The 14,803-nt window shown below is 36.5% G+C and overlaps 1 protein-coding gene across 1 annotated transcript in view; it reads right to left on the reverse strand.

The window, feature by feature from the left end:
• Positions 1-656: 656 nt before the first annotated feature.
• The window catches only part of UBXN2B (UBX domain protein 2B), a 32,449-nt gene continuing 18,302 nt past the window's right edge, over positions 657-14,803 (reverse strand). Inside the window, exons 6-8 of the mRNA XM_055318326.1 lie at positions 11,832-11,969; positions 5,397-5,558; positions 657-4,981 (exon numbers count right to left, since the gene is read on the reverse strand). Coding sequence (XP_055174301.1) covers positions 4,819-4,981; positions 5,397-5,558; positions 11,832-11,969 — 463 coding nt within the window. The 3' untranslated portion in view covers positions 657-4,818. The remainder of the gene's footprint in view (positions 4,982-5,396; positions 5,559-11,831; positions 11,970-14,803) is intronic.

Consider the following 14,803-nt stretch of genomic DNA (forward strand, 5'->3'; position numbering starts at 1 on the left):
ACTTTTTAACAAACACAGATTCTGATAGAAAACTAAAAATTATATTTTTTGCAAATCCCAGTCCTAGGATAAAAATGATGAAAACTGTTTACATTAGAAGAAACAAGCTATTCCCAAAAACACAAAAGTGAGGACCGAAGTGGGATAGATGTGAAATGTGGAAACTACAACCTGGGACACTTTATAATTAACAATGTTCTAAAAAGTACATGAATGGTACACTATGTAGATAAGGGAAGTATGAACCAAAAAGCAAATATGAAGGCATAAAATCAAAGGACATACACTCATTTTATATACTCTTCTATTCCCCAGGTTAAGGCAAGAAAAGTCACGGTCTTAAATATGATTATATTGCTATCCATCCCAACGTAATAACCGTGCTATGTGGACACACACATTCTCTCTCACACACATATGCACTGGGGCTACTTTTACAAATCATTTCCTTGGAGTTAAAAGATCCTTTCCCTTAAAACTGTATAGAGGATTACAGAAAGTATTTCTTAGCCATTATTACAACATTGTACACAAGTAAGATGTATTAATTTGTATCATTGATCAGAGGGAAAAACTCTATAAGGGGAAAATTATGACTTACTTTATCAACAACACATGTTGTGACACGGTTTTCAGAAATCCACTGCGACAAAAAGTTAAGAAAAATTCGCACCTTTATTTTGGTGGAATGAAAACAGAAACAGTAATGGGAAATTGAGAAAACATTGCTATAATTCAGTTCTTCTCTGTCAATCAAGAAGATGCACCACAAGAGATTAAACCACAGGGAATGTTATTCATGCTCTACAATAATTCATTAAGTCACTCAAATAAACCTAATTAAGGAAATTTTGAAAAGGATTTTCAATGACTTTCAGTGAAAACGTTCTTTATTGGTAAACCAGACACTTGAAATTTTTTGATTACATATGTCATGCAAAACAACTGACCTCACACATGGCTCTCTACCTGCCCATTGTGACATAATTCCTTGGGGATGACTATAAACTTTATAAGTTACGGTGACTGCAATAGTAAAAAAGAATTCAGGAAAACTCTAATGAAGCAAAACACTGTGTAGTACATGTGAAAGTATTGTTCTGAATGTTTAATTATCCCTCCTAATATGAATCTCTACCTTTTGGAAGACTATCATATACAAAAATGGCAGTTGCTTTTGTACGTGCATCTATGGGCACTCCATCTAAATGATAAAAAGAAACTACAGGCATAACATTTCAAACACTTTTACAGGGTTTGGTTAATCCCCTCACCCCATTTTGTTAATCCAAAATAGGGCAGTGCCCTCTTATTTAAAATGTTCATTTGTTTCGATAGAGTATTTCCTAAGGAAGATGGTTTTGCTCCTATGAAAATGTAGTTTATTCCTGGTAACATTCTGAACTGCTATTTATATATTCTCCAAGTTGTTGACTGGTGGAGAGGAGCATGGCTTCCTGTTCTAAGATTTAGGAATAATCTTCTCACTCTGCATTGTGACACTGAGAACCAGTTTCTCTGTGGTGGTGAGATCCAACACTTCTATCCTGTGGTAGTTCTGATAGCACTTGACAGTAGGAAAACCTTGACCACAGGTCACCTCCTTGAAATAAACGGAGCTCCCAGAGAAGCTGAATTCCAAATCTCCTATTGGCACATTCAAGTTAAGTGGCAGTGAATAGGCATAGTAGACTTTCCCAGATACCTGGATGTGGGGCGCTGCTGAACACCTGAAAAGGAGGGCTTAGCTTTGGAATGAGACAGTGGGTAGACGGCTGGAAGAAATTTTTAGGAGCATGACAGAAAGAGGCAGGATTGCTTTGAACACTGTTAGCAGATCTATGGATGTTAATGCTGGTGAGGGCTGAAGGAAGGTAAAGAGCATGGTAGAGAGCACCTAAATTGCCATGGAGATGATGTAAATTGTCCTAAACAGGCTGTTAAGAAAAAAGGACATTAAAGGTGCTGCCAAGAGGGCTTCGTAGGAAATGAGTAACATGCTTTGGAAAGTAAAGGAAAAGAGACTGGTTATATAGTGGTGTCTGCAGTTACGTGGAAACAGAAGTTGTAAGGGATAAATTTAAGACATTTGGTTTGAAGCGACTTCTAAGCAAAGTGTGCAAGGTGTGCCCTGCTCTCCTCTTGCTGGTCAGAATACAATGTGAGTGGAGATAGATAAATTGAGTGAAGAACTGGTTAAATATAAAGAAAACAGGACCCAGTGACTTGGAAATTCTTAGCTTACCCAGCTGACAGAAGACATTACAGTTAAGGAATTCACTGTCAGGGAACCAGCTCAAGAGTAGGGTACAGTCATACATCCCTCTGTTAATACCTGGGGAAGGCCTGAATTTTCTGTCACACCACAAGTTCATTGAAGGCATTAAGGGTGGGACTCATAGATCCTCTCAGCCTTCTCAGAAAAAGCCAAAAATAAGAGATGGGACTACCTAGGAATGCTTTGTGCAGGGGCCTCCAGTCTAAAGAACTGAATCCTCCCAACAGGCACACAAGATCCACAAAATTCTGGAGAATGTTATGCCACACACTGCTCCCCTAAATTGAAAAAGATGGTGGTGGTATGAAACCAAAGATGGCCGGACTTCCCACAATTCCACAGGTAAGAAATAAGCTGAGAAAACTACTCAGCTGCAAACAGGTGCTACCTTTCATGAAAAAGGGAAGAGGACTCTGAGAGGACATCAAAAGCCTAGAATAGTGCTGCCAGACTGTTCCCAGGATTTAACATCTACTAGAGTGTGTGTGGCTCCTCTTTTCATTCCGCTTTGTTTGAAAAGGAATGTCCTATCTACACTTGGGAACAGATAACTGGTTTTCTATGTTCAGAGGTACACAGATGGAGAGAAACGGTGTCCCAGGAATCATACCAAGACCCTCACTTATACTTGATTTAGATGTTTTTATTTATTTATTTATTTATTTATTTATTTATTTATTTATTATTTATTTATTTTTTTTGATTTAGATGATTTAAATGAGGTTTCGGATTTTTGAGCTGGTGAATTTTAGGTAAGATGTTGCACTTTGATGTTATAATTGGTTGATACTTTTAGATGGGGTGGCTTTATGCAGAATCGATGTGAATCCTTGGCAGGTGTGGACTGTGGTAGTCAGAATGACCTCCAAAATATTCATGTTCTCATTACCATACCTAGGTAATGTAGGTATGGTAACGGCTTCCTATGTAAACAAGAAAAGGATTTTGCCAGTGTGATTAAGTATTTAGAGATGAGATTTTTCTGGTAATTATTCTAGGTAAACCAAATATAATCACAAGGATCATGTAAGAAGAAGGCAGGAGAAATAAAGTTGGTAGTAAAAGATGTCAAGACAGAAGCAGAGATTGGAGAGATACAGCTAGAGTGAAGGGATGTTAACATCCTTGGAAGAGGCAAAGAACAGACTCACCTCTGCAGCCTCCAGAGGGAATCTGTGATATGTCACTTTGCCTAGTAAAGGGGACTTTAAAGATGCAGCTAAGGTTGCTACAGACCTTGTGATTTGGAGATAATCCTGAATTACCTGGTGGGCCCAATCACACGAGTCCTTAAAAGCAGAGAACTTTTCCTGGCTGTTGTCAAAGAGATGTAATGGCAGAGAAGAGTACTGGCTTGGAGGATGGGAGAAGGGGGCCCCTAGGAGCTGGACACACAAGGAAATGATGCCCCTCTAGGGCCTCTCAAAAGGACCAGAGCCTTGTCAATATTTATCTTAGTCAGTGAGACCCATGTTAGACCTCCAACCTACAGAATTACAAAATAATAAATTTGTGCTATTTTAAGCCACTAAGTTTGTAGTAATTTGTTACAGCAGCCACAGAAAACTAACTAGGAGTGTTGACCAAAGATGAAATGGTATCTGGGAGGAAGAAAAAGGCTTTCTATCATTCCTGATATAGCCTACCTCATTCAGGAAACACCTGGCTTTGGCAGAAATGCAAATATTTTTGCTGGTAATCCTTTAGGCCCAGTCTGGTTGACAGAATTTACATTTCTGAAGTTGTACACTCATTTTGCCCTGGAGTAGAATACATTCTGGGTTGAACACTTAGAATAGTGTCCAGTATATACAGTGGGTCCCTTAGAAAAATGTGTTGAATAAATAAATGAATGTGATCAAGGCAGACTCTGGGAGAGACTCTATTTTAAAGTGCTATTTAAGAGATCTTCTCAAGAACTGCTGACCTTTCTGTCTGTTTCTGGTTTATGATAGTCATAGTTCCGTAAAATACAAGGCCAAACTGTATTTTTTGACACTAGTAATAGAGCTAAATCAGTAAGTATAAAGGACACGTACGGATGGACGCATACAATCTTAATAGAAGGAAATTATCTGATCAACATATTTCAAAATCAGAATACAGATACTTTTCAATATAATCACAGCAAAAATTTCAATTTGATCAGAGGATTTCTTGATAGCTGTTGATCAACGCACCATCAAGAAACTTTAGTGCAAATTTTACCAAATGCATTTATCAAAATGGGGTTTTGTTCATTTTCTCTGCAAACAAATGTTGTTACATTAACCCAGAGCATGTAACAAATTGGTTTGCCTGAATATTTACAAGCTATCAACATAAACCAGCCCTGCAACTAAAAACTCAAACATTTATCTCAAAATCTATTCCTGGTCCAAATTCATCTATACTAAGGCTGGAAGACAGAATAAGAATAAAACCGAAATTTTTCTGTATAAATAATAAAAAATAGTTTGTTTTCTTAATGCTATAAGTATTTTCCTTATTATTATGGTACATTATCTTTCCTACATGCTACTGCATGGATAGGAGCTGTATTATTTTAGTTGCTGAAGTATCACAGTGTTAAGAATATCTGCTTCTTGTAGTGTCAGGCTTTCATCTGTTAGCTCTTTATTTGGAAATGAAGTCACAAGAATAAAGTCAAGAGTTGCAAATTCAGGACGGGACTGTATAATAAAGTTCCGGACATCCAGGATCCTGAAAGAAACAAGATGAAAATAATTTGTGATACAAAAATTTTATTTTCATGTAAGCTTTTAGCTAAAATTAGATAGTGATATAAATCATACAATTCTAATCCTTATTTAAATGTACTGTAATTTTTAAAAATTTACGTTATTTCAATGGATGGATTTATCTTGGATTATAGATACAATCGAGCATTACTCCTGGAGTGTAGCTAATATTTACCTTTTCTGTAAAGAGACAATCTTTAGGTGAGTTATGCATAAAATAGATGTCAACAATGTTATTATATTAAAAGTGCAGGTCCCATTCTTTTCAGAGTATAAAATATCTTAGCAGCAGATGACCTAGAAAAAATCCCCAGCAGCACGTCACATAGTTTTATAAAGATAAGAAACCATGTGTGAAAAACCACAAATGAGCTTACCTGTGTGTACTATTGAATCTTTGTATCAAACGACTCCCATCTGCTAATCTGATTTGAATTTTTGTTGTTGGCACAGAATCATCAATAAGAACAACCGCATTAAATATTGACTTATCCTCCTCTTCTGGAGATGAAGGTGTACTGACTATTTCAGGGGTAAGGCTAAGAAAGAAGAACTGAAAAATTAGAACATGAATCTGAATACACAAGAATAACCATGACATCCATGGCTGAGTCTCAAGTGTTCCTGCCTGTGACTTCCTTACTTCTTTCAAAGGAAACATGGCTTCTTTTGAGTCTCCCATATTTCTTTCAACTTCTTTCAATATATTAAAATTATTTTGTATCCTATGATTCAAGTTTTGTTTATCCAATCTCTTTCAAAAGCCTAACTTTGTATTCTTTTCTCCCTTTTCCCTTTGAAATTCCATGAGGCTGTTAGCACAACAGTCTTCACTCAAAAATCTGAGCAACTCTGAGTTAATGTCAAAGAATGACAATGAGTACAGACAGACTTGATTTCAAATCCCAGCTATGTCAACTGCATAAACTTGAGGAAGTAAATTAATCTCTCTGAATCCCAGTTTTATCATGTATAAAATGGGGGGTGGAGGGAGACAACTATACAATGTTATGTAGGTTTGTTATACCAGTAAGTCCCATAGTGCCTAGAACAGTGTTTCAACAGGTGCCAACTAGTTTTGTACATATCATCAGCACTGAATTATTAGCTTAAACTTATCTAATATTACTTAGAAACACCTGATTTAAGTAGTTACTCCTTTATGAAAGAGAAGTAATTTCTAAGTGCTAGTGAGGAATGAAATTTTATATATGGTGATAGATTTACTTGTGTTACTTATTTTTTAAAAGGTTTTATTTATTTATTTTTTTAGAAAGAGAAAATGTGTATGTGCAAGTCAGAGAGGGAAGGGACAAGCCTTCTACACTGAGCACAGAGCCCGATGCGGGGCTTGACCCCAGGACCCTGAGATCCTGACCTGAGCTGAAATCAAGAATCGGACACACACTCAACTAAGACACGCAGGTGCCCTGCCCCCATGGTGATAGATTTATAATAAAACTTATTTGATGGGACATCTTACCATTGGAACTTGATTACTAAGGACCTTAGTACTGCTTTTTTAGTGCCTTCTAATGCTATCAGGATGACCCATCACTGTAAGTTGAAAGTCATTTATGTCAAAAATAAAGTGTTCTTTTGGTTAAGAAATTAAAACAAATTTAGCCAAATTCTTTATAGATATCAACTCTTAATCTTCTTTATCTAAAGAGATTATTTAATAGTCTTAATGTTTATCTTCTCAAGTACTAAGATTCAGATGGTATCTCATAAATTATTTTCTTTTGAAAAAAATAAGTATATATTTATTAGTATAAAAGTTCCAGGAGCATTTTGATTCTGCTTTAGCTCATCCTGATTCTTATTCTCATCCAAAGTTTCTCAAAATATACAGTGAAGTGGTAAAATTAAATGGTACTTATTCCTAACACTTCCCCTTTCTTTAGCTATTTCCTGACATAAATTTTATATCATTATTTAAAAGATCTTATTTGAGAGAGAAAGAGAGAGAAAGAGCGCGCACACAAGCAAACATGAGCAGGGGAAGGAGCAGGAGGCAAAGGGAGAAGCAGGCTTACCACTGGGCAGGGAGCCTGATGCAGGGCTCCATCCAAGGAACCTTAAGATCATGACCTGAGCTGAAGGCAGATGCTTAACTGAGCCACCCAAGCGCCCCTCCTGACATATTTAAGAATTGATTTCAGAGTATATACGATAAAGACATGAAAAAAAGAAAATGGTAATTTGTAATCACTGATCAGGTATTACTAAGGAATTTTCTTTCAAGTTTGGAACTGAGGACTTCACCACTACGTTGGTTCACTGTGTCAAGAGTCCAGCGTCCCTTACATACTGAGAGGTACAAAACCCAAAGGGATGGTACACTGAATGCAAAGAGCTTCTCCTCTCTTCCTCTGCCTCACCAATAACTAGGTATATACATTATTATTATTATTATTATTATTATTATTATTATTATTATTATTATTATCACTACCACCATCACAGCCATCACTTCATTTGTTCATTTAAGTCACGATGTGAAGGAGGGAGCAATTGCTGAATAGTTAACAACATGGATTCAGGAGCCTGACTCCAGGATTTTTCTGATTCTACAACGTATTAGATGTGTGACCCTGGGCAAGTCACTAAATAGTTTCCTCACATGCAAAACAGATAGCAGCAGCACAGCAGTAAAGATTAAGTTAATGAGGACATATAAGCATTTCAAACAGTGCTTTTACACAGTTGACACTTCTTAAAAGGCAGCTACTAGCATCATGATTCCTATCCTAACAACTAGGGAGGGAAAAGTTTTCTTTGTGGATAGATGAGAAAGGCCACATTCATCTTTGGTTCTTTCCAGGATAAAAGTTGCCTCAGACCCCTATTTCTGTACTTTACTGCTTTCTGTTTAAAATAGATTCTGATCAGATAAGCTTCTTCTCAAAATACAAAAAGAAAATACCAGGTAGGGAAACTAAGTAAGGAAAGCTCTTCACGCATTTCTTTATAAGATGTGTATATGTCAAAATGAAATTATATGCATCATAATATTTGAGAACAGGAATGGATTTTCAAGATAGTTTAGGTCAACCATATCATTTTATAGGAAAAAAAAGAGTCGGAGAGATAGAAAGACATGCTCACAGCCAAAGAATTAGATAGCTGAGCAAGCTGGTGAGGTATAAAAACACATTTAAAAAAATTACAGTAACTTTACTAGTTAGCCTTCAGAGTTGTACCTGATTATGACTTAACAGTTTTTCCTTATCATTCAACTGATAAAATATAATGACATTTTCAGTATATTGTTTGTATGATTCAAGTATTACATTAAAAAGAGGCAAGTTAACTAATAAAATAAACTTTCTAGGCAAACTGCAAGAAAGGATGTAGGTTGGTTGTAAGAGGAATGAGTCCCTTGGTCAGGAAAAGAAACATCTTCTAACTTAAGAGAGGGCAATAAGGATGGATTTAATAAACTTGGAAGCTAAGAGGAATATATTAAGCTCATTCATTGTCAGGCTCCATTTTCTTGTGTAGGCAAAAAAAAAAAAAAAAAAAAAAAAGGAAAGAAAAAAAAGTCTACTGAGATGACTGCGATGAGAGCAGGGAACATCTGGGATCAGTGGACAGTGGGAGAGGTGCCCGCCCAGCATGGGAGTGTGAATATCCCCACCAGTACTGAACTGCAGAGGAGCAGACAAATCCAATGGTTGAACAGGAAGGCTGGGATAAGACAATGAAAAGGCAGGAAGGAAAGGGTCATTAGGCTTTAGAACAGAGAGCTCCTAAGGGTCCAGGGATCAAGATGAAGTCAAAACTCAGGTTGAGAGGCCAGAATCGGTGAGTGGCAAATGGAATCTTTCAGACTGCACAGTATGAAAAACAGACAGTAACTGCGTAGGCAGAGAGGTTTGCTTCCAATCACGATCTGTGTCACCATATGCACGAGCTCAAAAGCCTCCAGCAACTATCTACTTGTTAGCTCTGCTTATCAAAAATGATTCTGTGATATTCTAGGTCTGTTGGGCTCTGCTCCAGCTCACTTAACTGATTCTTAAGCAGTTGTACAGTTTATTCTGTCACGGTAAATTTGCAAGTGTTACAGCTATGATTTGCTTGCTCCTATGATACTACGTGAAGGAACTACGTAATATTTTTACTGCATTTAGGCTTACCCCACAATAATTTATAATATCATAGTAAAAAAATTAAGTTAGTTTTCATCTATGTAATGTTATGTTTGCAATAAGACTGCCAACTATGGAAGACAATGGAATTATTTCCATTTGTTTCGTTTGCTTCTTTTTATTTCTCTGTTCGGTAGTTGCTTGGAACTCTTGGGAAATGAACCATCTCAGAAAGTGATTTTCTGAATACATGAAGGTTAACTGTTAGAACTTTCATATTTTAACAGATTTCTTAATGGAAAGCCTTCTAAAATGTTCTATACAACTCTTCACTTTCTTAGAACATATATTCAACTGTTCAACATTCCAATTCATGTGCACCACAGAGGCTCACACCACATTAATCTAGTGTAATTTCCTATACAGAAGCTGAAAATTCTAAAGACTACATTTCTCAGACTCCCTCCCTTGCAGCTAGGATTTTATATGATTCCACCTTCTACTGAGCAAAAATACACACTTGTGTGGTAAACGTTAAGTACTGTGAAGTGAAAGTTATGCAGCTCTTCTGGATACCAAGGTGTTGGAGGTATTTGATTCTTCTACAGAGGTCATGATGGAATGTTCTAGTGTCTGGTCCCCAGATTCATGGGCACTGAGCAGCTGATGGGGACACAGGAAATGTTCTTTCTAGATAGATTTGTTGTTTGTTTCTTCTAGGAAAGTTTGATCTGCTAGCTCCAGAAATGCTATCAACTATCCAGGGCTCTGTCAGAAGCCCCTTATTAAATTACTGAGTAGATTTCGTTTTCTATAATAAAAAACCCCGACCAATACAGCTAATGATTAACAACCCAGCATTCTTACAACTTAGTTTTGTCACTCTCCTCCATCACTGCCTCTTTCATGGGAGTCATTTTCTCTAGCTATTTGACTTACGAGAAAGGCCAATCTTTGTAAGATATGAAAATGAGATAATATCCTTATTTTCAGGAGTTGAAATTGTCAACTGTAATCACTGGCTCTTTTCAGCTATCTTCCCTTTATGGTACTTTTTTCAATTTCAGTTCTAGATTTACTGTTCTGCTAATCAAGATGTACAGTCTAACGTTCATTCTTGGTCATGAATTTAAATAAGAAGGAAAATATGAAAAAAAAAGGAAAATATGTATAAAGCAGAGACATGGCTGCATCTTTTACCTGTGTTCTAATTAAAAATCATAATCTCAATAAACATTAAGACATGAGAAGTGCTAGGGGTGTGTCTGAGTGGCTCAATTGGTTAAGCGCCTGCCTTCAGCTCAGGTCATGATCTCAGGGTTCTGAAATTGAGCCTCGATGCCCCTTGTAGGGAATCTGCTCTTCTCTATTTATCCTTCCCCCTGCTTGTACATGCACTCTCTCTCTCTCTCTCTCTCAAATAAATAAAATCTAAAAAAAAAAAAAAAAAAGAAAGAAATGAGAAGTGCTAGAAAATATTTTTAAAAATATATCTGGAGGTCATAGTTATAAAAACAAAAGAGAGGAAGAAAGAACAATCAGGACAAATCTGACCTGTGTTGGTAGTAAGGAGAGATGAGGGAGAAAATTTCCAAGTAGACCTGTGAGTGGGCACTGAAGGATTTGGGTCCTAAGAAAAGCCAGGGTGACACGTGTTCCTGTATTCTCTACATGCCTCAGAAATCAGTCTCTATCAGGAGAAAAGGATACAGAAAGGGACACTTGAGGTATGAAAGACAAGTGTAAAGAACTGACATGAATTCTTCCCTATTTTTAGAAATGCAAGGGGAATGGAGAACCACTGTACACAAGCCAAGTGAAGAGAAGTTGGAAGGCAAGGAATCACACAAAAAAGAACAAAGGATACACAAAAGGGTATACTAGAAACATGGCCAATACTCCAATTTCACATGTCACTTATAGTAATACGCAGACATATAATACAGGGTAACTTTTCCCAACAAATTTCATGAGATTTATGAAAATTCTTTGAAGGTACATATTTTATACAGGAGTCCACTCACATTATACAATGCACATTGGTTTCTGAACTGTAATCAGCAAAGTCCTAGGGGATCTTTTAGAAACATCTCTGAGGCAATTCCTTCCTTCTACAACAGAAGCTCCAGTTTTGTTAAGTGTTTTATGTGCTGGTTTTCCCTAACTTGAAGGCAGACATGCTTACTAATAAGCATGATCTAATAAGATCTAATAAGATAAGATCTAATAAGATACCGACTGTTCAACCTAATCAAGAACCCTTTACAATTTCCTCTTTTGAGCTCATGTACTCAGAATGAGGTAGGATGGTACAATGGTAAAAAGCAGACTTGAGTCATAGTGTCGGTCTGAATCCCAGAAAGTAACCACTTCCTAGCTCAATCTCCTTGGGCATACTATTGCATAAGCAAATGAAGTCACCACAGGATCTGCATCCAAGAGTTGTAAAGATTAAGTGAGTTAATATGTATAAAAGTGCTTAGGGGCCAGGAATGTAGTAACTGCCATCTAAGTACTAGCTACTAATATTATCACTAGACTATCACTAATATAATCATTAGCTACTAATATCATCACTAGTACCTAATTCCATCAGTAAGGTCTTCACAGTTCATGCTTTAGTTTTTACTTTCTAGGTCATTTTGCTGTTTTGTTTCTCAAAGGATAGTCATACTGAACAAAAACAAGTATCTTTCTCATTTTTCAGCATTTTACCTTCCAAGTTTTTGTCCTTCTCCACTAAAAGCCTTGAACCTCAATCTAGGTTTTATGTATTCTTGATCCTGGTGGTCCTCCATATCCAAATTCACATGGCCACCATGAACCAGTCGCTGAAGTTCCAGGGGAATCTCTCTTTTAAAAAGGGAAAAAGGTTTTAGTTAACTCAAAAAAAATTAATCCACACTGACATTACTATAATCAAGTTGTGAGTTATTCTGGAAATATTTTCTTCTTCAAGTTGCATCATATTATAGAACCTTCAGTTTTGCTTTGCTTTTTCAAAATTGTTTTGTTTATTTAGGGTCTTTTGTGGTTCTATATAAATTTTAGGGTTGTTTGTTGTAGTTCTGTGAAAAATGCTGTTGGTACTTTGATAGGGATTGCATTAAATCTGTAGATTGATTGTTCTGGGTAGTATAGACATTTTAACAATATTTGTTCTTCCAATTCATGAGCATGGAATGTCCTTCCATTTCTTTGTGTCATCTGAAATATTACCTCACCCTTGTCAGAATGGCTAAAACAAAAAATACGACAGATACATGTTGGCGAGGATCTGGGAAAAACGGAACCTTCTTGCACTGTTGGTGGGAATGCAAAATAGTGCAGCCACTCAGGAAAACAGTAGGAAGGTTCCTCAGAAAGTTAAAAATAGAGCTACCGTATGATCCAGCAATTACACTACTGAGTATTTATACAAAGAATTCAGGGACACTAAAGCAAAGGATATACACAGCATCATTTACAATAGCTGAAATATGGAAGCAGCCCAAGTGTCCACTGACTGATGAAGATGTGAGAATCAACACACACACACACAGGAATATTATTCAGCCATAAAAAAGAAATGAAGTCTTGCCATTTGCAATGACATGAATGGAGCCAGAGGGTATAATACTAAGCAAAATAAGTCAGTCAGAGAAAGACAAGTACCATATGATTTTACTCATATGCAGAATTTGAGAAACAAAATAAAAGCAAATGAACAAAAAAAAAGGACAAACCAAGAAACAGACTCTTAACTATAGAAAACAAACTGAAGGTTATTTCAGGGATGGAGTGGGGGAATGGGTTAAAAAGGTGAGGGGATTAAGGAGTGTACTTGTCCTGATGAGCACTGGATGATACACAGAATTACTGAATCACTATATTGTATACCTGAAATGAATATAACACTGTATGTTAACTATACTGGAATTAAAATTTTAAAACAAGTTGCATCACCTCATTCCCAGTGATTCTCAATATAGGGACTTTTTGTTGTCACAGTGATCTTGGAGTGCTTCTAACATTTAGAAACCCAAATTGCAAGACAGTAATTTATACCTAAATAAGCACTAGAAAATTCCTATGAAGACATAATAGTTAATGAAGATATTTATTTCTAAAATCTTTGGAAGAAGTTTTAAAAATTGATGTATTTGATGGTCATGTGGTTCGTGACTGCTGTTGTTGTTCAGGGTCAGGATCCAGATACGAGATGCACTCTTCTATAGGGATTCATCTTGCCTAATCAAGTCTTGTCTTGGGTCCCACAGAACCACTGAATGCCCTGCTAGAGATTTGCATGATGAGGACACTGTAGTGTCTGAGCCTAAAACTTAAAGCTTAAGGTCTGTCTTACAAAGAAGAAAAAAGGACTTTCTTTTGGTGGGGGGAGCATTGTATTAATACACTTTGAAATTTTCAGGAATACCTGTACCATATAAACCAAGAGAAGACTGTGTTTTGTTTGGAACTTTATCAAGTCCCTGACTACAACGCCACTGCTAGTAATTATGCTGCCAACCGCACATACTTCATTATTCTGTTTTTTGTGTTTGTCACATTTTCTTGAGAAGTGCTAAACTGCACATAGGTGCAAACTATCTGACTACTTTTATTATGTCTTCTGGTGTGGTCAAACAAAAGCATTTATAAACTGAAATATATACAATTTTATGATATTTTATTTCAATATATTTAAGATAAATATTATATCTTTTGGGGGAAATAATATGTAGGGACAGATTATATTATCTATGGAGTCATTCTTTGAGGACAGTGAAGACAGTATTACAAAATAGTTCTTATAAAAAGAAGACAGCGATTTAACAGTTGACAAACACTATCTGACATCAGTCATGTCTTCAAGGACTTTTTTCTAAAACTGTTGTTGTTCATAATTTGTACTTCAGTCATGAGGACATCATGACTGCTTGAACATTAGCCCACAAAGTTTTTGGCTTATTTTCAATTAAGAATAAATGAGTTTTGATCTACATTATAGTACATTCATCATCAGTATGTTATCTTCCAACATCTTTGAAATAAGCATCAATTTCAACAACAATGTTGATCTTCCCTTAGCAGATGAACATTCCCTTACTTACACGTTCCTAGCTCTTTCCAGTGACTTCAGGTTTCCAAGTCCACAGCACTGACTCAAACTATTATTTCCTTGTATTTATCACCACTATATACTACCTCCTTGGACAGCTTCCCACCTTTCTCAACGTCTTCGGCATACTGTTTACAGTATTTCTTGCGATTTTTTGGTGTCCTGACACTATTTTGTAGAATTCAAATTCAAATTTCATGCTAGTGTTCTAAAGATATCGTTCCTTTAGAGGTCCTTGACTCCCTCTATGCCAGTGAGTTTCACCTCCACTCCACTTCAGCCACTCTCCTTGGACATATTTGTATCACTTGGAAAAGCCCCACCTTTAATTCCTGAATGGAGTATAACCTCCTACTCAGTCTCTTCACTGTGACTTAAATCTCCTAGTTCATCACCAACCTTTTGTGCTTGGTTGTATTTCTACTTAGGAATGATCACATTGTCAGCCAGTGAAAGAATGATGCAGAAAAGCTTTTATAATCATAGCAAAATCACTTGATTCTTCATCCTTTAGCAAGAGCTTAGTGAGCTATGATATTCTTTAGATCGGTCAGAGCACTGTATATCTGGTTTACTTTCACAAACT

The sequence above is a fragment of the Nyctereutes procyonoides genome, unplaced genomic scaffold, assembly GCF_905146905.1.
Source record: "Nyctereutes procyonoides isolate TBG_1078 unplaced genomic scaffold, NYPRO_anot_genome, whole genome shotgun sequence".
Classification (NCBI taxonomy): domain Eukaryota; kingdom Metazoa; phylum Chordata; class Mammalia; order Carnivora; family Canidae; genus Nyctereutes; species Nyctereutes procyonoides.